The sequence below is a fragment of the Patagioenas fasciata genome, chromosome 16 (assembly GCF_037038585.1).
Source record: "Patagioenas fasciata isolate bPatFas1 chromosome 16, bPatFas1.hap1, whole genome shotgun sequence".
Classification (NCBI taxonomy): domain Eukaryota; kingdom Metazoa; phylum Chordata; class Aves; order Columbiformes; family Columbidae; genus Patagioenas; species Patagioenas fasciata.
Window position 1 is genome coordinate 1,045,763 of NC_092535.1, and position 24,069 is coordinate 1,069,831.

General features: G+C 44.0%; 1 protein-coding gene across 2 annotated transcripts; it reads left to right on the top strand.

Moving 5' to 3' along the window:
• The first annotated feature begins 913 nt into the window (after positions 1-913).
• On the top strand, positions 914-22,799 carry SLC9A8 (solute carrier family 9 member A8). 2 transcript variants are annotated; one of them, XM_065849957.2, is made up of 16 exons: positions 914-1,025; positions 1,463-1,641; positions 2,762-2,842; positions 7,625-7,683; positions 9,447-9,530; positions 10,261-10,362; positions 10,908-10,942; positions 11,558-11,701; positions 12,953-13,091; positions 14,014-14,119; positions 15,155-15,271; positions 16,753-16,835; positions 18,247-18,358; positions 18,660-18,880; positions 19,931-20,077; positions 21,272-22,799. In XM_065849957.2, the coding sequence occupies exons 1-16, from the start codon at positions 1,018-1,020 to the stop codon at positions 21,377-21,379; spliced, it is 1,725 nt and encodes a 574-aa protein (XP_065706029.1). In that variant the 5' UTR covers positions 914-1,017; the 3' UTR covers positions 21,380-22,799. The 2 variants fall into 2 exon arrangements, with proteins under 2 accessions (XP_065706029.1, XP_071671571.1); XM_071815470.1 differs by lacking the exons at positions 914-1,025; positions 1,463-1,641; positions 2,762-2,842; positions 7,625-7,683 and adding an exon at positions 7,702-8,906.
• The last annotated feature ends 1,270 nt before the right edge of the window (positions 22,800-24,069 follow it).

Here is a 24,069-nt window from a genome sequence, read left to right on the forward strand (position 1 = left end):
TTTGCACAAAACCCTCTTTTTCTTCAGAAAGCCAAACCAGAAATGAACAGAAATGCACACGATGCTGTCACGCTGTTTGTTTCCATAGTGCGCACCTCAGACCTCCAGCGACTGGAGCTGGGCACGTCCGTAAGCGCCTCTCTAAGCCAAGAGGTGCTAACTCGCCCCGTTTGCAGGCAACAGCTGATGTGTTGGAGAGTTTAGAGGCCCAAGTCACAGCAGCCTGTGCCAGAGGAGGGCACGTGAAACCTGCACTGGGAAAGGCTGGCAACTGGAGGACTTTGATTTTAAGGCAGTGGGTTTGTGATTCGGCTCAACGCCGGCTGGAAAAGCGTTCGTTTGACACGTTTTGCCTTTTCTGCAAGGCTCGGTTCTCGGTTTCGGTCGAGCAGTGAAAGGTGACCGCGGCCCGGCTGTGCCCTCCCCGGGACGCTGCACGGTGGGCGCGTCTCGTGTAAAGCAGCGGGATCCGTTTCACACAACATGGGATGTTTTGATGTGACCCTTGGGCGCAGGCCTGCAGTCGTCACACCTGCAGCGACAGCCCCGCGCTGGGGGCACTTTGGGGACACAGGGTGGCTGATGATCCGGGCTGGGGGCACTTGGGGGACACAGGGTGGCTGATGATCCGGGCTGGTGGCACTTGGGGGACACGGGGTGGCTGATGATCCGGGCTGGTAGCACTTGGGGGACACGGAGTGGCTGATGATCCAGGGTGGTAGCACCTGGGGGACACAGGGTGGCTGATGATCCGGGCTGGGGGCACTTGGGGGACATGGGGTGGCTGATGATCCGGGCTGGGGCACTTGGGGGACACGGGGCCGCCGGGTGATGGGACAGATGACGTCACTCCAGGGCATGACGACATCGCCTCACCACGCGACAGCAGGACAGTCTTACGTGACACCCCCCCCCGCGATCACGCGCACACATGCGGACCGACCATAGAGCTCGCGGACGCGCTCGCTAGAGCGCCGCCGAGGAGCCTCCCGGAAGCGGCTGCGTGCGGGCGGCAAGATGGCGGAGTGAGTGTGGCGGCGGGCGGGCCGGGGGGCGGCTCGTTCCGCGGGCCCTGCTGGCGGGAAACGCTCCCCCGGGACAGGGCCGCGCTGCCGTATGCCCGGCGGGGGGGCCTTTCCCCTCAGCGGGGGCTGGCGGGGTGGGAGGCAGTGTTTGATAACCCGACAGGTTAACATTCCCTGTGTCAGCTGTTCGAGCTGCAGCGCAGTGTGTGGTGCCTGCAGTGAATCAGGGTACTCGGCATTATCAGCTTCCCGAGTCTGGACTTCTAGTGTTTATCTGTGATCAGAGTCCGCTTTTAAAAAGCTACTTTAGCACGTTAGTCGCTAGTACGAATTCAGTGTGATCTGGTGGTTGTATCGTGTGTGCATGTCTTCAGTACGCTAAGTCTTTATCATGCTTCTGCCTTCCAGTGTAACCATGTATTATGTGATCCTGACAGGTCTGCAAATACCACCCATGAGGCCATCAATGTCACCCTGCGCACTACAGTGGCTGCCACCACCAGACTGGTGGTACCGACACCTGCCAAACCCATCCTGCCGGTGCAGACGGGAGTCCAGGCGCAGCAAGAGGAGCAATCTAGTGGCATGACCATTTTTTTTAGTCTTCTTGTGTTAGGTGAATGATAAACTGCAAGTCTCTTAACCTCTGTTAATCGTACTCTGTATCTGAGGCCACAGGCGAGCTATCAAAATTGTTAAGCATTTTAGTTCTCTGGCTTTCTCTCTGTGAAGTGGAATATTATACAGGCACAGGGATTTAGAAAGTTGGGTATAAAACTGCCTGAACGTCCCAAACCTGTGGAAAGCTGAGGACCACTGCAAATCTTTTCACCATGGTCTCAAAGTGCAAAGAACTTGTTTAATTGGCTTCACCCTCTTTAACAAGCGCATGGCACATGTTCGTGTATGAAAAAGACACTGTCAGAATACCCCATGGTGCTTGTAGCTCTCTTTGAGGGCCGTGTACTAGACAGATGTCAATTCAATTCTAGCGCTTCTGGGCAGCCCTCAGATATTGTGTTATATAAGCCAACAGAACGCAGTCACATTTCCATGCACAGGTACTAAAGTTCAGTACCTGTTTTTCTGGCTTTCCTTACTTTCTCACATTCCTACAGGAGAGCGATAATACCATGCACATTGCCATAATTATATCAACATTGTACCTACACAGGTGTTTTGAATGGCTCATGTATGCCCAACTTCTGCCTAAGTCTGGGCTGTTTTCTTTCTTAATAGACTGTAGTTATCTCTTGGCATCTGCGTAGAGTAACGCTGTAGTCAAAACTGTAACAATAACAAAACTTCAATGGCTGGTTAAGGGTTTGTAGGTTTGCCTTTGTGTGTGTGTGTCCTTGGTTCCTCCAAAGCAAGCTGCACTGTGAGGCCTGTCTTCTAAGTGGTTGCTCTTTCCAGTAGCCAGTGGCAAAAACAATAGGTTTGGAGTTGATAGCACTGCACAAACTTCTGCAAATCATTTGTGTATTATTTTGGTATTTTTAGAACATAATCTTAACTCCTAAAATTCGCCTTAGTTATTTTCTGTCATTTGTAGGTGCCTTTATGTACTTCAGTGAGAATTAGGTTGAACTAAAATTTGTTTACCTGCATTAGTGGATGTCTGCTACACCATTAGGAGATGTTTTGCTGCTTATATTTTAGGAATACTACTTTAAAGTATATTTTATTCTCTTCTAACATTTCTAAACCTACAATTTACTTTTTTTCCTTCACAGCTATCTGCATCATATTGGTGCATTTACTGATAAGATACCGGCTTCATTTTTTACCAGAGAGTGTGGCCGTTGTTTCTTTAGGTGAGTAACAATGACATTTTTTATGTTGGATTTGTGTTAATTCAGGGATTCTCAGTAGTCTGTATTTGAAATAATGCTCTGTTGTGTGTTGACCATCAATAGAGAGATGCAGAAAACTGGATGCAGTGGAGAAAACAAGCAATTCATAGAATTAAATTCATGGAAGAAAACAAGAAATGAGCATGTGTGCAGAGCCCGGCCAAATCCTGACACATACAGGCACTATAGGGAGGTCACTACCTACGTACTTCGGTAGTTTTCTCTGTGTTTGTGTCCGCACTGGGGGACAAGATCCTGCAGCGCTGCCTCCCTGGCAGCGAGGCTCCGGCCTTCCCTTCGAAGTGGTGCATGTGTTTGCGTTGGTTTGGGTAGAATCACGTCTGCATATGTGATTTCAATCTTGCTGGAGACTGTAGTTGTTTCTGAAAACTTGCCTGGACTGCCAGTTGCTTAACGGTCCCTGTAGTACCATGACAAGAGCTCTTCCTGTGACTTGAGCTATAAGAATAGCACCCTTAATGAAGATCAAGTGCTTAATTAATTTGAATTAAATTTGGAGTGTTCCTAAATGTGTAGCTTTATGTTATGGCAATTTCATTTATTTGTATGTTGTTGTTCCTGATTTATTAATGTGTAAATGAGGAGGAAATCAGGCCAAATACAATTAGTATTTGCATACTGTCTAACATAATATTTCAAGAACCTGATCTAACTAGTCCCAGCAACAGCTTTTCGGCTGTCTCTGTAACTTGTTTACAAGAATCCGTGATATTTTTGCTTCTATTACTAGTGACACTTTCACTGACAGCCATTCTAAAAATACAACAGAAAGAGAAAGATGCTTAGCTATAATCCTAGTGTAGCGTGGGGAAGTGTAATACTTGTTGAGCAGGTAGAGTTTTTACTTTATTGTGGGATTTGCTGGTACCTTCTTTCATATTTCGTGACTGTATTTTCAGACAATTTCTGGATGGGAAGCGAGCGCTGTGGTGCTTGTCAGTACCTTATGCTTTCTGGAAAACAAGGAGCTTCTTGCATCTGGGGTGCTAGATTGAGAAAATCTTTGAGCTGTTACTTAGCAGAAAGACAAACGTACTTTCCTGCAGGTGTGACTCCCCCAAGTTTTACATAACTGTTTGATGCAGACCACATCACATAACTAGCGTAGTAGAAGGTATTGGAGCTTAAAAAGACGCTCACTTGCAAAGCCCTGTTTGAGTTTCAGTATTTCTGTGCAACTGAACACCAAATAGACCTGTAAGAAATCTGCGGTAGTGCTGGTATGGATTTCCTAGGTATTGCATGCACACCTCGTCTTTATCGGAGCAGGGTCCAGCCAGCCCTGGTGTGTTTAACCTTGTGTCTGCCACAGTGTGACACACAAAGATCAGAGCTGCTGCGCATCGTGCTGACTTTGTCGTCCCCACAGGAGCCGAGTGGTGTTTGAGTCACTACTGACACACTTCTCTTTCCTTCCCTTCTTACGTCATTGCCGTGGACAGCTGAGATGCCTTGTGTAGTGTGTCTTTCAGTGTCTTGAAAGGTTCCAAAAGGGTGTTACTATTCCTTCAATATCCTTCCTCTTTGTATGAAAAATCCAGGTGAAGGGTGTTTATTTGGCTTCTAATCAGGTTAGTTACCATTGTTATTGAATAGCTAACCTAAATTTACACATAATCACCAACTTCAAATGCAGTAGTAAATCGATTGCTCTCACTGGCATAGTTTTGGATTTTCTTTACTGTTGTTCCTTATATTCTGCCCCAAGCAACCACTGGGCAGTGCTGAGCTGAGCTGTTGGGCAAGCTTGTGTCACCACTCCTGCTGCGCTGTGCACACAACAGCAGAAGCACAGACATACAGACATTCTTCTCTTGCTGTTTCTTGCTCTTGACATCTCAGCAGGACAAGTCCCAACAAAAGCTTGTTCATTAAACTGATAGTTTTTGTGCTGGAGTGGTCACCACTTCTCAGGATGGGTAGGAAGGAGCAGTGTTTCATCTCTTGTGTTTTCACATGGGTGTATGGGAAATTGGACAGGTCGGTTTGCGGTGTAAACCACAGCGTAGCTGCAGCCTGTCTCCCCAACCAGACAGGATGATACCAGCAAATGCAATTCCACTAAGTCAAGAGAGTGTAGCAACCCAACTAACAGATGTCCTGTGTCACTTAATCCTTATTTATTTAGTTTATTGACTCAGCCATCTTTACACTACTGTCAGCTCTGTTGACAGGACACGGCATCTGTATCATCGTTGGAATTGCCAGCTAATTGCTGGTCAGTGAACCTCTGTTACTGGTAATGATCTGCACAGCTGCAAGAGCACAGCTTGAGTTTCAAGTATCCAGTTTTGCTAGCAGTGCCAGAAGTGAGGTGTGTCCCATTTTCAGTTGTGAATTAAGCAAACATTCTCAGGCAGTCGTGGAAGGCTAATAAATACAGCAGCAGAGAAGATAAGGATGATTTTCACAGCTGTATTTCCTCCCATTGTCAAAGCTGTTCAGAAGCTTCTGGTTTAGTTTTTAGGGCACGTTACTCTCCTGGTAGACAGGGTGGGAGCACATTAAGGCTGGATTTTGATCTTTGTCCTTAAAAGTTACTGGAATTGGTAAAAATAGTTGCCAGGAAGGTTTTTCTCTTGGATTTGTTACTGATGTTTAACATGTTCTCAGGAGAAAATAAAGGTTGGTTGTAATAAGAAAACTCCTGTAACATTTTCAAAAGAATGAGGCTTAGATTAACTCGTACAGACTTGGCTTTCCAATGAGCCCCTTGACAAAACTGACATGCCTGATGTAATAGGTGAACCAGCTGAATAAAACCTGCCTTCATTAATCTAGTAATGAAAGAAGAGTAGCTTGTAAGGATGTGTGGGGCAGGTTTTAGAAACCAGTGTCAAGGTTTGGTTCTGCTGCTGTTAAACCCTCTTGGTGGTGCATTATTTTGTGGAGCTCTGTTTCATGACTTTGCGTAGCATGATCTTCGTTTAGTAGTACTGTTGTGTAGAAAACGCAGCTGGAAGTAACTTGTGCTGTATAAAGGTGTAAATTGTACGATCCAGGCTCATCCTTTTCCCTTAACCTCTGCTGTTGCCTTTCAATTATATCGTTGTTCACTTAACTTTTGATCATGGAGGGACCTTTTCTGCATGTGACGCTGTTGGTTGGGTCAGCTTGTGGTTAGCTCTGCCTCTGAAGAAGAGTTGACAGCAGCCGTTTGCTTCAGCCTCTTGAGCAATAGGACGGGTGCCCAGCCTGCAGGCCACCAGCCGTGGCTGCCGTCCTTACAGGAGCCACCCTGGAGCCCTTCCACTTCAGCACAAGTGGGGGCAGGTGTTCTCTTTTCTGTTAAATCCCCTCTGAATATGTTTATGTGAGGGCTCTCGATACCAATTCATGAAATACTGAAAGCTTTTTACAGGAAGTACACTTCCTGAAGTCTGTGCTTTCAGATATATAGACTGCTTGTTGTGGTTTGGTTTTTTCCCACAAAAAACATCTGGTTAAAAGATACGAGGGCTGCCTGTGCCAGCTGAAGACGATGTTGCTGCTCTGCAAAGGCTAGAAATGTAGGCCTTGGCGTCTGACGCAGGTTCCATCGCAGAACAGAACGCCTGGCTGCCAGTACTGAGACCCACGTTTCTGTGGCATGTGAGTGGCTGTGTCTACATTCTGTCCTCCTTCAAAGAGCAGCAGGCCTTTGATGTTAGTTCACTAACGATTTGCTCTTCCTTTCCATACAAACCATTTAATGGAACTGTTATTTCTATCCTCTGGGACCGATGCCTTCACATATTTTTGTATGAAAGAAGGCTTAAGCCTCATGGCTTTGTGTGTATGACGCATCCATCAGGAGTGATCCACGTGATGCTATTTGTGAGAGTCTTTTGATAGCTACAGCGTGAGAGAATAAAAACATGTGAGTTCCAGGAAAGCAAACTTGAAGCTTCTCAGCCACTTTTTGTGTTTCATTCAGTGTATTTCGCTTCTGCATCCCAGTGTTTAACGATGGAGTCTCCATTCTGTGAATAATGAAACACAGCTATGCACAAACACAGATCTGGAATCTGACTAAAGACAAATTCCTCGTAACTCCTTGAAAGCAATTAATGACAATTCAGGAATTATCCTCATGACTTCCAGAAGAAATCTTCTTAGTGTGGAGTTTTCTGTCTCATCTGTATGAAGATGCATAGGAGGAAAGAGCACACTAACCTTTCACCATTGAGTTTGCAGCACTCCTAGTAAAGTTTTTATGCTCAGATTAGTGTTTCTACATGACCTAAAACATGAGTAATTCATTGGGGAAATAGTTCTGACAGTGTCTCCACCCTGATCAGAATTTGTTGCCTCCTTCATTGCCAGTAATGCTGTGATTTCATTGAGGCACAGTTCACCTCCCCAGAGCAGACAGATTGCACTTGAGCTGCGTTAAGACTGCACATAGCACTGAAGTGACACGAGGGTTTCGTGCTCTCACACAGCTGGCTGACTCACAACTTCCTGTTCTTTAGTAGGAAAGGTGGAATTTTGTTTGAATGCGACTTAGATGAGAAGCGATTTTGAGCAGTTAAACCCGTTACCTTGACGAGCCAGCAAACACAGCGCTCTCGATATGCGTGTTCGGTGTTTGGACATCCCGAGCGATGTACCCCTTGGAAACGCGCACTAGCAGACCCAAAACCATTTTGTGGTTCTTGTGATTTAGGAATGAAAGCCTTGCTGCTGGAACCAGCGATGTGTTTTGTGACTCTCTCAGAATGTTCTCTCCTTCTCTCCTAGGTATCCTTATGGGAGCGTTTATAAAAATCATAGAGGCTCAAAAGCTGGCCAACTGGAAGGTATATTTGAAGCAATCCTTAAATATTTTAAATAAGACTGTTTGTCCACATAATCAAAGCAACGAACTCTTCACTATTCCTGCTTTAATGTAAAACCTTGCAGTAGTTAAATTGTGATTTTTGTTTCATAGGATCAAACAGTTCATTAGGATTAGATCCACGTACTGGTAGAAATCACAGTGGTTTGAATTGCCAGTTTTAAACAGGATTTGCCTTCGCAAGCTGAAAATCTTGGTCTGAGTAGTGAATTTTAATCCTAGCTTGCAGCTTCATATTTCTTAGCAGTTATTTTCCTAAAGGAAGATATTTTTCTCCTTTGTTAAAATATATTAAAATGCATAGGTTTCCAATCAGATGTAGCTTTTAAATTACATATTATACTTCTTTATTTTTTGTCGACTAACTACACTAATCCTGTGTACATTCATTTAAGCAATTACAGAGTTCTAGAGTCACGTTGTGATATTTCATTTTTACATATTTACTTATTAGAAACAGTGGGTGGTGCGCTAGGTTGTGTTTTCTCATTCCTGATTTGTGCCTAATTCTTGCCTCCTTGTCCAGCTCTGCTCTAAGGGCTTTTAAACAGTGTAATTACCCAGGTACGTGGGGTTTTTGCTCTCGCGCAGTTACTGTGTTGATGGAAACGAGATAGCGTGAGCCATCCACACGCAGAACGATGGACCAGAGCATTTCAGTATAAAGGATGAGTTTTATTTCCTAAGTCCCCCAATCCTTTAAGATGATTATCGCTGGTGCCGGCAGGAAGGGGACTTTAAAGAGATGAGTGCTTCTTTTCTGAAAACCGCTGTTTGAATAGAACAGTCAATCGGCTGTTTAACCTGGATTTTAACAAATTAATTGTTGCTTACGAAGGGGACAAGTCCTGCTGTATTCAGAGCTGTGGGGCCCAGCCTCCTGTGCTTGGTCTGCTCGCAGAACATAGGAGGCTGCGCACCTTGGGGTACAGGTCCGTAAAGCAGCCGGAGCCAAGCGATGAGAGAGGTGACAAAGAGTAAGGTCACCAAATCCAGCATCTTTCTTCACAGTAGGTTTCATTTGTATCGCTCTGAGGGTAAAAAGAAGCCATCAGAATAGTACCGTTAAATTACAGGCATAAACTACGTTTGCCAGGAAGAACTGAGCCTCAGACTCTTGGTATATATCTTGAACCTGTTCGCCTACAAGTGTATGAAGATGATCTGATTTCTTCTTGTCAGGTGGTGAGTGTTCTAGGGAAACTGTACTCGGTCACAGTCGTATTCCAACCAGCGACCAAAAGGTCCCTGTTCCTTGATGGTCCTTGCAGATTTTGAGACTGTGAGATAAAAAGGGAATAATTCTGGTGGAAACAGAATGACTTTTCCTGTGCCACAAATGACCTGTTTTCTGTGCAGCTTATTTGGAGACAGTAGTTTAAAATAAGTAACACCTCGATTCTATCACTGCATTAAACCCCCCCTACAACAAGTGGTGTAGCAGCCCTGGAGTAGTTTATGGTTCTTCAGTCTTTGATTTTGTGATAAGAAGGGAGAAAGATCAATGCTATAGTTTATGGTTCTTCAGTCTTTGATTTTGTGATAAGAAGGGAGAAAGATCAATGCCATAGTTTATGGTTCTTCAGTCTTCGATTTTGTGATAAGAAGGGAGAAAGATCAATGCCATTTTAATTTCCAGCTCTTTTCAGTCATTTCCCTTTTGGAAAATCTGGTGTTATTTCAATACTTATTATATCCTTGCAATTATACATTTTTGTTTCGCAGGAAGAAGAAATGTTTCGTCCAAATATGTTTTTTCTGCTTTTGCTTCCACCTATTATATTTGAATCCGGATATTCGTTGCACAAGGTCAGCCACTGCCAAACGCCCATTTTCCGTGTCAAGGTTTTGTTTGGAACACATTCTGCTCTTGGGTATCTTCATAAAGTTTAGGATAATTGCATTAAATTCCATCATATTAATCATTGGGGAACTGAGAATGCAAAATTTAAGCCTCTTCAGCCCAGCATGCAGAAAATGTGGCTTGTGACTGTTGAGTGAGTGTGGGTGAGGTGTCGGGTGCTGTGCAGGGGTTGTTCTTGGTTGGAGAGGTTCTGACCTCCTCAGGGCTGTGCAAGGGCTGATGTGGAGGAGCCACATAGGAAGGAGTAGGGTGAGAAGTGGGAAAGGTGGGATGACTCCATGCCTGGAGAAGAGGAAAACGTTGACCAGGGGTTTCACCCTGTGCCTGTGTTTCCATGGGCGTTTCTCACAGTGCTAGGCTTGGCTTAAGTGGTGCTGGTCCTCCCTGGGTGCTGCAGGAGAGGGATGGGCAGTGGGTGATAGTGATACCGCAGACTGGTACCAACACTGACGACTCTTTTGTCCAAAATCACAGCTAAGATATGGACAAGTCACTGGGAGAGCGCAGGATCCTGAGGCAGGTGGTGTGGCTGTGCGTCCTGGGGTGCCTGGAACCAAACTAATGAAGCTTTGTTATTGGAAACGGCATTGCGAGTCAGAATCTAGTTGAGATGCAAATCCAAACATGAATTTTCCCTCAGATCATTTACTAATTTACTGCATTATTGTATTCCAGGGTAATTTTTTTCAGAACATCGGTTCCATCACTCTGTTTTCTGTATTTGGCACTGCAATATCAGCTTTCATTGTAGGTGGAGGAATTTATTTCCTGGGCCAGGTAAGATTAACTGCTTTGAAGCACTCAGGTTTATCCAGCTTGCTCTTTGCAAGTCTGGTTTTCAAGAGCAGACAAACAAGGGGAAAGCAAATTCCTGGGTCCCAAAGTGCAGCTCTGCTGTCAGAGGGAATGTTACAGAACCCCTTCCATAAATACAGCATGGGCCGTGTTAAAAGCAATTAAGACTAGAGTTGAGTTTTAGTGTTTCTGTATTGATTAGATATAGACATACATAATTGTATTTTCTCTCAGACTTGGTTCTGCTAGGCCAAACAATTCAGAGTTTCCTCTGCTGCTCAGGTTTCTGCTCCTTTGAGTGGCCGGTGACTGCTCACCCGTGTCTGCTCCAGCATCACCTGCTCCTTCTGATTTGGGGTGACCAGAGTGCTAGCAGAGGCAGCCCCGTTAGCCTGCTTAACAGCACTACTGTGATTTTCTTCATGATAACGAACTTAAGATTTGATAAATAGTTTCAATTTTTGAAAACAGCAGAAAAACCACAGTTGACTGTGATTTTTTTTTTTATGTTTTACCTGTTCTTTCAGGCTGATGTAATTTATAAACTCAACATGACAGACAGGTAAGCTCTTGGGGACTTGGCACAGCATATGAAACATTCTTCAAGACACCTGGCAGTGGGAATGCGCTGTATTTGGCCAGCTCTTCTGGTTATTCTTTAGATTGCTTCCTTTCAACAAGATGTATGAAACTAATAAATAGATCAAACACTTCTAAACCCTATTTATTACACCCTTATTTCCTAATAGTATTCTGTACTCAGTGATTTTTTCTAGACAGAAAAGATAACAGGTTTTTTAACCAACCTTTAACGTTGGTATTATTAGTATGCATGATAAAGGTACAACTTCCTTGTCCAGATCTTCTCATAAAAGACAGAATAAGTTTTTCAGTATCAATAATGTAGACTTTTCCAAAACTTGGCGAGGGATCTAATCTGGTTTTTAGGAGGACACCACCCTGCCTTCAAATGAAGTTCATTCCTGGCTTATTTTGGTTTTTCTGTTTGTCTGTTGTAGAGCAAGCAGAGCAGTTTTCTGTTAAAAATCCATAAATAAATTGGGTGGCAAGCGAAAAACAACAAGTAAAATGTGTTTGTTACTCGTTGTTCATGTGCACTTACTAGGTACATATGTTTCTTTCACCTGGTTTTCATTTTTGTTCTGTGTTCTCCCAGTTTTGCATTCGGCTCTCTAATATCCGCAGTTGACCCTGTGGCCACCATTGCCATCTTCAATGCTCTCAACGTGGATCCCGTACTAAACATGCTGGTTTTTGGGGAGAGCATTCTCAACGACGCAGTCTCTATTGTCCTGACCAAGTGAGTGGGTTTGAACTACATGTGTTTATGGAAACAGCAGCCACATTATCGTCTGATCATTAGTTATTCAGATATACAGTAATTCTTCTGTCTCTATTTGGAACAAATCACGTATTTCTGGTGTAGAGCTGAATTTTGTGTGATCCTTCTTTAATAAAACCAACCAATAACACAAACTGTATATGCAGAAGACAGTAAAAGGCTGTTTTATTAACAGTACCTCAGTGCCTCGTCTCCTTGGCCCCAGATAACTGGTTGCTTTCCGAGTCCATCCTGTTACCAGCTCCTTTCCACCTGAGGGTCCTTACAACTGAGAACCAACGTGTGTCCCTTCAGGCCTGCACAGAACTATTGTCCTTGCCAAATATGCAGCTGTGTCTCCCGGATCATTTGTGTGTACCCACAGTCACGCTTCAGTTTGGGGATACATCAACTTCTGTCCAATAGTTTTCTCTTTATCTTGGCGCTGTCACAGGGAAGAACAACATCCAATATCCTTATCTTTTGCCCATGATGATTTTGGGGGGCTTAAAGAGTAAAGAAGTCCTCATTTTATTTCTGAAGTCAATATATGTGATTACAAGTGTATAGAAGGAGTAGATATCCTAAGAAGGTAGTGAAGTTAATTAATTGCTTTTAATACAGTTGCGGTTCTTTTATGGAAGCCCACACAAGCCAGCAGCAGTCAAAAGGAGCACTGGTTAAAATCTGTGCGTGGAATTCTATGAAATACATTCCTGAAATTCAAAGAGATTTCTCCCCTTTCCTCCTGGGAGCTGCTTTGTTTTTCTGCAGTGACCTCCTTGTTTCTCATCCACTCCTGAATATTTGATGAGAGGTCTTTCTGTTCATTTGTTCTTCTCTGAGGATCACACCATCCATCTCTTCTCCTTTTCATACCCAGAGTTCTTACCGCTGCAAAATGTGTTTTCCAAGTTTGAGATTTGTTTTGTAATACCGAGCATTATCGCAGCCCCTTTACGCCATTCCGGGGATTCTTCAGAAGAGCAATGCTGGATTTCCAGATTCTTAGCAGAATTAGGTTTCCCTTTGGGGATTACACCGAGGCATGATTTAACATCTTTTGACATCCCTCTTGTTCTATGTATCGCAGTAAAAGCCTTTTAAGAGCGGTGGCAGTAGAGAAATGGAAGTCGTCTTTGTTGTCGTTCTCAAAAGACGTTTAGTATTTTTGGATCCAGGCTTAGAATTTATAACCGTTCCTTTGTGTTTATTTTTAATTATATCTAGCACAGCAGAAGGTTTGACAAGAGAAAATATGTCAGATGTAAGCGGATGGCAAACCTTTCTACAGGCGCTGGGGTACTTCCTTAAGATGTTCTTCGGCTCTGCAGCGCTGGGCACCCTTACTGGGCTCATTTCCGCATTAATATCCTTTTTGAGCTTCGCTGGCACACGTGTGTAAACTGCTGAACTTTTAACATTGTAGAGGGATTTTTCTTCCCATCTCCTCCAGCATTTCTTAGGGAACGTGTCTTATAAGACGTTATTTTGTTGGTCGAGGATTTTCCAATGCTCATTTGGTTTTCCCGTTCGTGTGCATGGGTGTGTATTGAAGAGTTGCATCAAATTTTTATGAATATAATTAAGGTCTGAAATGCTGTAGAGTAGCTTAGATTGTGTGCATTGGAGCTCTATACAATATGGTAATTGCTTTGTAAATGCAAAATATATTAATTCCATTTCAATACTGATCTATTTTTACGAGCATATGGCTCCTTTTTATATACATAAACCAGTTAATTAAAGAAAAAAACAAGCTGCTTTTCCCAAGGGCTTTTGGCTCAGACCAGCTCATCTGTCCCTGTGTATCGTACTGAGGCAGCTGAATTTAGAAACTGTTCCATTTGGGTTTACATGGAGTTCTATTTTGCCTCTTCCGTGAACTGGTTGCTAAACAACCCAGAAGCTTCTCTGCTGAGACAAGGAAGGATCTTTGTTGTAAGTCAGACACCTTCGTTACTTTTGAGCTTGTTCCATGCTAACGCTGACTTTGCTGTAGATAATCCGGTGTGTGAGGCTCGTACAACAGTTTTTCACGCTGTCTGGACATAGTGTTAATAAGCACTTGGTGAATAACGAGGACAGTGATTGATTAAATACAGACGTATTTCCGCTCTGGGTTCGTTAGCCTAATACCATGAACTTTTAAATTATTCCATACATCACGACAAAAGAGGGAGCCAGGTGTTCATTAAACATAATCATTGCTTTGTAACGGAATGACACAGGTTTCAACTTTTCTTTGGGTTTCGTTGTACGTAGTTTTTCCGTAACCTTTTCCCGTTCACGTGCTGAAGCACATTGACTTAAGGAAGACGCCCTCCCTGGAGTTTGGGATGATGATTATCTTCGCTTACCTTCCTTACGGACTTGCAGAAGGCATCTCACTCTCTGGTGAGTAGCAAAATTAGCATGTGCAAGTTTCTTTGATGAATTTAGAGATGAGGTATTATTTGTGTCTGGTTTTGTTTACACATTTTCTCATTTAACTTGTGCTCTTGACTTAAAGAAACTTATTCTCTACTTCATGTTATAAAAGTGTAGAAAAAGGAATTGCAGTTTTCATAAGCATTTAATACTGGTATTGTCCCCAGTTACCTCTAAGGGAATTCAAATTGCAGCTGCACGTGGTAATCTCAGCCAAGTTAGCTAACTTATCCAGCCTCTGATATGTCTGGAGCAGCTAGCGGAATAGATTGGAATTCAGATTCTTCCCATAAATAACCAAGAGCTGGGAAGCAAAATAGATGGAGAAATCCCTAGCACAAAATCGAGGGTTCATGAAATACAGTGGAGTCTGAGGTAGCTCTTCTGGCCTCTCATATCGGCTGCTGTACCTTCCTACAGCTGTAATTTGAGCCCTGGATTCTGAAGTCTCCATGGCTTCTGTGATTCACAGATTGATAGAAAATGGGCATACGCCTGTGCGTGCTGCTCATTCCTACGTTCTTATGGTATAAGATGGGGTGCACTGTACCGGCGTGGATTCACAGCTGTGCCCCGCTGGTCCCATTCTGCTTGGGGTGCAGCGGGTGGGCCTGGCTGGTCACAGCTGGGAGAGAACGCTGCTCTTCCAGGAGAGCTGGTTCGTGCACCTCTCTACCCTCTCTATTCTCAAATTGTATTTATTCTTTTGCTCTCACCTCCCTATCTGTGAAAAGCAAGAAAAACACTCAAGAATCAGCTTTTTATTTCCCTCACTTTCGTGGGAAAATATGTCATAACAGGGATGTATTCTAGCTTGCCAGTGACCCATACTTAACCTCCCAGGATTGAACATGATGAATGGAATGAGACCAGCGTGAGTAACAATGGCAGTGGAAACCCCGCCTGCTGCTTTGTAAACTTTTGCGTTACCAAGGGCTGCGAACACAAATATTTGCCCAGCGCAAGCTGTTCTTCTGTTGACTGCCACATTCGTATCTACAGGTATCATGGCAATTCTCTTCTCTGGCATCGTGATGTCTCACTATACACACCATAACTTGTCCCCGGTGACACAGATTCTAATGCAGCAGACACTGAGAACTGTTGCTTTCATGTGTGGTAGGTGCTAACTTTAGTATGTATCTAATAGTAATAGTTTATAATTGTGTTTGCCTGACGTGGTGGTTCTGGTGGGGGCAGCAGAGGTGTGAATTTTGTTCTGGTCATTTGTATGTCAGCGGAACGTGTCTGTAAGAGGATTTCCGACTGGGGGGGCTGGAATGCAACCCAAAGGCACCTTTCCCACCGTACTGGGTAAAATGTGCAGTAAATCTCTCTCCCCCATCCTTCAAGCTCCTGCTCAGATTTGCCACAAGGCTGATAACTGAACCGAGATCTCTGGTACATTCCTCCAGTATGTTTTGGATTTTTAGCCATATTTTTTAAAAAGGTTTGAGACATAAAAAGCTACTTTTATAAACAACAGCTTCACAAACAGAAGTTTTTGGAAGTAGTAATACAGAGTCCCATAGCATTTCCGTTTCCTCTTACAAGCCCAACTTGTGAAGAAATGACGTGCTTCTGTATTACAAATACACCCCTGTTTTTCAGGGGATGGCACGAATCTGTTCAGTATTGTTTGCAGAAAGAAGCATTTGGAGCATTGTCAGGGAGTGGCCTTGCTGGAAACTAAACCACTCATTACCTGAGCACCAGTAACTCATCGGGGTTTGGTCTTAATCTATTACAGATGCTAAAAAACCCGCATATTCATTCAAGTCACTGTAAAGACATTATTTAAGATAGCGTGTAGTTTTGTACATGTTTGCAGCAGGTTTTCAACATGCAAATGTAAGTAGTCAATACCCAAAGCACGAACAAACAATATCTTATACCACAGTAATTCGGATATTGCTGCTGTCTGTCCAAAACCTTCCTGTTTTTAACCACCTTCGCGATACGGGACTCACCTTGCTGGGACAGCAGGGACTGACGGAACATCCTCGCTCTTCGGTTCTCTGATGGTTATAGGTTGGTGCTGTGGAAATAGAAGGTTTGCGTTACTCGGATCACTGTGCAGTGCTGGTACTACTTCAGATTTGCAAACACCAGTTCTAGAGAATATACAAGGGTTGTTAGGTCATACGGTGCAGTCTTTTACTACAGAGAAAGTCAGGAACCGTTGCTGCTTATAAGAATTTAACTTCTCAAATACTTTATAAGTGTTCAGCTTGCAATGTACAAGATCATGCTCGACATTTCATTTTTATAGAGAATCTGATTCAAAGCTCCAGAAGTCGTCAGTCACTCCTGCAGTTTGTGTTCTGCAGCGTGTCCCATGTTCACGTGAAAAGCAACTCAGTCTTTAGGACAAGGTTTTGCCGGCTTCATTCACACACATCAGTAATTTACAGCTGAGAAAGCCAACACCCAATCGGAGGTGCTGTCTACACCAGCAAGAGCGGGAGAACCCGGCCTTTGTGCCTAATTTGTGCATTCAGAAGTCAGGAAATACATACTTCATGTACCACGTGTAGTAACTTAACAGGAGTAAAAAGGTTTGAGAGTTGTTTGTTTAAGACGCGATTTCTCTCTTTCAGAAACGTGTGTGTTCGCGTTCCTCGGACTGTCCATTTTCAGTTTTCCCCACAAGTTTGAAATGTCCTTTGTCATCTGGTGCATAGTAGGTATTGACTTCCTTCCAACCTTGTTCACGTGCACTTTAGATATTGGGAGGAGGGAAGGCAAAACACCCTACAGCTAGAATATTTGAACAAATTTGTTATGTTGTATGAAAATCATTTTGTATTTTTATATATTGCACAAAGTTAATTCTAACAGCATGAAAATATTCTTGTTCTCAGCGCTTTGGTGTACATATACACGGCGTTCTTTAAGGAATTCCAGTTTGCTGATATTTTGAAGCCCTTCTCTATAAGATCCTTAAAAATAAGGAAAAGAACCTTGCTTGGTTGGACCCTCTTAGATTTATTAAAATCAAATGAATCTCCATCACTTTCCACTCTGAGCTCACCTCCTTACCCAAACCTTTCCCAACGTGTATTCATTCTGACTCAATTCTTCATTCTTTTTCTTTCGTTCTGTATTTCAGTGTAGCTTTATGTACCGGCACTTTGTGTTTCACAGGGGTTACCTACATCTGCTGCTGCTACAATTGTTTCATAGAGAGCTGAAAAGCAGGTTCTCTTTGCAGAGTCAGAAAGAGGGAAATGCGAATCCATTTCTAGCACATACAGCAACATATACCTGCACATTTTATTCCATAGTTCGAGTGGGGGAGAATGGTTATCTACAATTTACAGATAGGAGTATCTGGGGAACCGTTCTCACTGCATTACACCCAACTTCCTTATCTAATACGTATCCAAGGTGTGACACTTCCTCCTATGTAGCATTGCCCTCACAAGCATAATGCAAATGACATAATTTGGGGGTGATTCATAAAGGAAAACAGCGCAGCCCTTCAGGGACCCTGCTGACTAACTCTGGGATATTTATCTTACCAAGCTCTGTTTGGGGTGGAATTTAGAAACAATGCCCTTGTGAAAACGTCTGCTTTTCCGAGCTACACTCTTCACCGTATTTGTTCATCGTCTGCCATTTCATCCGTTTTCTCTCTCAAAATGTTGCTTCAATGTGTGATATATTTCATAACCATAGCCGTGGAAGAGTCGAGGAACTCGATTATGTGCTCTTAGTTTGGCTTCTGGCCTTTTTCTCTGAGGAACAAGTCTGTAAGGAGACAAGAGAAACATCTCACTGCCTCTGGGCTGCTACGCCAAGGGAGCGGTTAAAGAACTAAACTGAACTACTGAAAGCAACTCTTGGTCTCCCCAGAACGCCTCTTGAGTTCCAGTTTATTTATTGTATCTGACCTTTGTCAGCGACAAGTCGGGTGTAGTTTCAGTTAAGCAGACAAGTGCTAAACAGTTAAATTCCACGTTGATGTATGCTGAGATTTCTCTGTTTGGCAGCACACTGACTTGGAAGACTTGGGAGTGAAAAGGGTGCAAGTGGGACCTCATGAACGTGACACATCAAATCACCTTCTGCTTTCCCTCTGTTTTTTTCAGGTACTTGTTCTGTTTGGTAGAGCAGTGAATATTTTCCCGCTCTCCTACTTACTCAACTTTTTCCGTGATCATAAAATCACCCCCAAAATGATGTTTATCATGTGGTTCAGTGGTAAGTTAAAGCTCAAAGTACAGAAGACTGGAAAAAATGTTGTATCTTTTGCATTGTGTGGGCTGTTCTGGGAGGAATCGGTTTCCATCTATGGAGCAAAAGCCAACGTTCGCACCGTTCTCAACGCCAAGCGCAGTAGGTGTGTTCTCTGCCCTTTGTGCTGGACGACCAGCAGAGCTCAGATTAATTTTAGGGCAGTAAGCAAATGACAGATATGGTATAGGATCATAAATTTTCTAAAGACAGAGGATTCCTGTTGAGTTATCAGGATCTTAACCCATTTACTGTTCTCTCTGATAAGGTTTACGTGGTGCAATTCCCTATGCCCTCAGCCTCCATTTGGGCTTGGAACCAATAGAGAAGCGCCAGCTCATCGGGACAACCACCATCATCATCGTGCTGTTCACCATCCTGCTGCTGGGGGGAGGAACCATGCCCCTCATCAGGCTGATCGACATCGAGGACTCCAAAGCACGCAAGAGGAACAAGAAGGATATTAATCTCAGCAAGACAGAGAAGATGGTTCGTTTGCAGTTCTTAGTCAGAGGATCACTTCAATTTGTACATTTTTTCAGGAAAGACTAGTACAGTATTTTTTACTAAAACGTAAAACTAAGGCCATCAAAGTGTAGTGGGAAGAAGCCAAGCAATATCCTTTTAAAATATCTTGCAAACAGAGCTTGGTTAGTGTTTACACAAACAACTGCTTGGACAAAGGGAGGAGAAATGAAGTCTCTTAATCTAATTATAAATTGATCCATACAAATTAAAGTAACCCCTGCAAAAGCATAAAGCAGATGATAGAGGATTGAGTCATGTACAAAGGGAAAGTAGTACAGTGTGAGTCATGAATTAATCAGAAAAGGCAGATGGGAATTATTTTGAAAAAGCCAAAGCAAAGGCCACGAGAAGGTGGCAACAACAGCACCCCCTGTCTGGGTTTTATTTTAAAGCGATTTCTGACTAAGCAGGATACTGAAGAAAACCAGCAGCCAGTCTGGAGCCTCACGTGCAAGAGGCCGAAGTAACGCAGTCCCAGAGCATTTGCCTGGTTTTCCCCAAGTGATACGTGTGGGGTGTCGTTCTGGAAGCTCTGAAGAGCAGCTCCTCTTGGCGTGAGGGTTCAGAAAGCTTGCAGTCTTCAGAATTAACTTACTCTGTCCAAGCAGGGAGGTGCATGTTGGAAGAGCACAGATCAGGTGTGTTCTGGTGCAGCGCTTATTTTCAGTGAGACAATGACACAACTGTTGCTTGCTGGATAAAATCATTGTCCAGCTCACAAAAGAAAACCTGCGCCTTAGATATCTGTTCTCAGCGATAGTAACAATACAAAATGCGGAGCATTGGAAGTCTCTCAACTTTCAGCATGAAAAGGGAAGCCAAGTGGCTCTGGGAATCACCAGCTGGGCAGATCCATGCAGCCGTAAGCCCTGGGAGACTGGGTGACAACTGCCATTTCGTTCCAGCATGGGAACTGGGTGTACGAAGGGAGAACGCAGAGCAGGGGCTGGAGCAAGCGGGAGGGATCGCTGCCATGTTTCTCACATTATGCCATATTTGTGATCTTTTTAGGGAAACACCATAGAATCCGAACATTTATCAGAGCTCACGGAGGAGGAATATGAAGCCCAGTACATAAAGCGCCAGGACCTCAAAGGTTTTATGTGGCTTGATGCCAAATATCTGAATCCTTTCTTTACCAGAAGACTCACACAAGAAGTAAGTCCGTCTCCTTTTCTTGAAGAAAAGGGACTCTGGTAGAATTGTCACTTCGCTCTGTACCATTCAGAGCTCATAATGTAGCCAGGCAGCTTCTACGTGAGGAGCAGCGAACCATCTAAATGTCACTTGTGCATATGTAGAGCAGCTGTAATGAAAAGCCGCACCGGAAAATTGCAGGTTTGATTAAATGAGCATCTCTCAGGGCACAATTAAACTTTAAAAGGTGTATGGATTTATTGAACTCCCCTCTAATCTTGCAGAGTATCAGGAGTTATTAGTTACGACTGTCGCTAGAAAACTGCTGCCACCCAAAGCTGGTGCCTTTTGCTGTACACGGTCCTGTCGGTTCTGGAACTGCCATTTTCCTGCAGAGTGCAGTTTTTATCTTGCAAACACGCAGCAGAATTGCAGCCTTCACTTTTAAGACTTCACTGGGAGACTGAGACTTTGAAGCTGCAGATGCAAAGTGACACCTGGCTGAGCACGCAACCCAACGCGAGCGGCTCTGAGGTGTAAGCGCTGTGCCTTTTCCACTCTGCACCTCAGAGACCTGAGACTCCCTGACCATATAGTTGTTGGCTTTTTTCAATTTGCCATAGAATTAAGCACTTCTACTGCAGAGTTGATAACTTTGTGTAAAGTTTGCACATTCCATCTTCCTAGCAGGCACAAACATATTTTTACATATTTTTTCCTCTTATTTTGTACCTTTTTTTTTTTTTTTAATAAGAATGCTTTTCAGGACTTTCCCACAAAAGGCATTTTTTGAAAATCCAAAAAGGAACAAGAAACCAGAGTAAGCATCTGATTTATAGTTGGTAGCCAAAAGCATGGGCAACCAGATGCCAACCAAAGGCCAGAACAGTAAGTTATAGGGCACAGACTCCCCCAGTGTCCCTGGGCACAGGGAGGTCAGAGCCGGGCTGGCCACATGGCCCCAGGGCTGCTGAGACCCCCCAGGGCTGCACCAGCTGGAAAACACACAGAAAGACTCCTGACATCAAAAACTTTGTGCAAATAATTACCGATTGAACACTTGATAAATATTTTCTGGTAGGAAACAATTGCTTTGCATGCCCAGAGACCAGGGGTGGATTACTCCCTAAGGAATGCACTGAACTACTCTTTCTGTTTTGCTCTGAGTGGTGGTGTAGCTACCTGACAAACTTTTCCGGTTTGCTTTTGCCTCAGGACTTGCATCACGGGCGCATACAGATGAAAACCCTCACGAACAAGTGGTATGAGGAGGTACGACAAGGACCCTCGGGCTCTGAAGATGATGAGCAAGAGCTGCTATAGCAGAGCAGGAAAAAGCACAACCAGGGTATCATTAGAGCATCAGGAGGAGGATTTAAGTATCAGGAGTCTGACTGCACAACAGCTGGAAAACTATGAACGAACTTTGATTTCAGACGCGCCTTGTGCTACATGTTTAGGTATAAAACTGCAGGTGTCTTGTGCTCGATATTACCCGTCAGTGATGGAAACCCAGAAGTGTCAGACACTGGACTGAACAAATAACCTTTTGTTCAGATTGTACAGAAAAGCAAATTTAATGCAACCTACTGAAAAGCAGAAACATTGCCATGAAATGATTATGTTGTTTAAGGGGGGGGGTCTTCTTTCTATTATGAAATCTGCTGTAAACATGCGCTGAAGTACAGAGTCATTGTATGACTCTGCAAGACAGAATGAATTGCACTTTAGGTTTTTATATATATATATATATAATATATATACATTCACAGCATGAAGTGTCTCGACAGTTTATACTGTGAACTTGTTTCAGCACTAAGTGAATCAGACTGGAATAAATCTATTACCGATGGGATTTGCACATGGAGGGTCCAGAGGAGCTGCATTGCACACACAAGCAAGCACCTCTGAAAACTGCTGCTTTGGTCACTTAAATTCTTAATTTCTGTTTGATGGGATTTTATTTTATACTGAAGTATCTGATCCACAGTGCTGATGACGGCGTGGTTTGGGGAGTGGGGGTGTATGGCACAGTACGGAACTGCATTTGAAATTCTAGGTGTGATGGTGGTTTTTCTTGCCTAAATCCAGTTGCAGTTGGTTTCTGTGGTGGGCAGTTGCACTCTGGCTTCAAACCTTAGAGAATGGGAGCTTTTGTTTCGCCTGATTGGTGAAGCGTCCCAAACACCCAGAATTCACTCGTGGAATTTCTGAGTCCCAGCGGGAGCAAACGCAGCATTTTCCATATTATTCACTTGTTAAACTGAACATGGACATGAGGAAGAAGACTCTGCAAAAATCTAATCCAGGTACAGAAGGGTTAATATTGCACATTGGTGAATGTTGGGAAATGCCAAACAGCTTTCATTAAGCTATCCTGTTTATTAATAGGGTTTTCTCTTCTGCTTACACTGTTTCAAGAATCAGCAGCATCATCTCACGTGTTCTACGTGGCCATTCGCTCAGAATTGCTCGCACCTAAACAGACAGGGTGTTTGTTGCACACTTGCCATGGTTACACACGCAGCGCTTCCCTCTCACTGCCAACCCAAATTCCTCGTGAGGAACATTAACTGTTGAAACGTGAACTGTAATTCCGCACGTTAATCCAACATGCAAGTGCACGTGTTTGCTTCTGGAAGTGTGAGCCTTATATTTTTTGTCTGGTTTTGCTACCAAGGTTTTTAATCCACCACTTATCCACCAGGATGAATAAAAGTTGGAGAATGTATTTAGAATCCAACCTCCTGTTGTCCGAGTGGTTTTTCACAGTATCACAACTTGCTACAGGGCTCCTGTCACCCCTTTTGCCACCCCCTTAGTGCAAAGAGCTGCTCATCCCGAAGCCAAAACACACCGGGGTGGGCTCTGAACGGGCATGAACTCGGCTCCTGGTGTCAGCCAGAAAGAAATGGGTGCTTGTTCGTGCTTGGGAGAGGATCTGTGTTAAAAATAAATAGGACTTTTCCTTCACCCTTCGAGACAGACTTAATGACATTGGAGCTTCCCATCCATCACTGTTCCCCAATCTGAACACTGTGAACCGGCTGGACGGTCCCTGCGGGCTCCTGCTGGCACTGGAGGACACGGACCGGGTGCTGGTACACGGGGTTGCGTGTTGCACCGGAGTCACGCCGAATTACCCGCTAATGTCTGGTGTTACTGCGGCAGAACGGGTCACCCGCGAAACCCCCGGAGGGGCCGGACCCACAGCCCGGCCCCTCGGGAACTGCAGCAAGGCAAAGCGGTCGCTTCCCGCCCTCTGCTGGCAATTAGCGACAGTGCTCCGGCCGCTAATGAGCCTTCGCTGGGAGTGATTTTACACATTCAATGGAAGCAATTAAATGATACGGCTAGAACTAATGAAATCGCTTTGAAGCAATTAAGGAGAAGAAAGTTTGGATGGTTTAATTTAAAAGCAACTGTTCTAAAAATCTAAGGAAATATTACATTTGTCGAAACTTGGAATTGCGGCAGCTTTGTTCCCTCTCAAAATGCGCACTAACCAGCTGGAACCAGGAGAGGCTTTCACCACCACTTCAGTGACCGGTTCTCATACTCGTTTATCAATACATTGGCTTTCCCGTGACAGTCATTTCAGTTTGGATTTCTTCGCATAAAGTTACACGCTTCGAAATGAAGACTTGTCTGTTCCCTGATTGACTCTCCCTGCAGTAACTTTAGATAAATTCCTATTTTATCAGGCCAATATTAAGCTCTAATCCTCTTTCCACCATCACCAGGAGCCCCGTCCTAACTCAGTGTAATCTGCAAACTTGTGCAAGAGTAAACTTGAGGTTTATTACTCCCTCTTAGCTCTGGAGCCAGCAGGAGGTACAATGCAGATGTCACTAATTATAGAGCCCCAGGTTCCACCGGCAAATCCGGGACTGTTTCTGTGGACACGAGGACCCACACAAAGGGCAGCCGGGGAACCCAGAGCTCAGCTTGGGGCTGCTCACACACTCCCAGAAGTCATTTTTCCAGCCCATCGTGTTCCCCAAACCACCAGG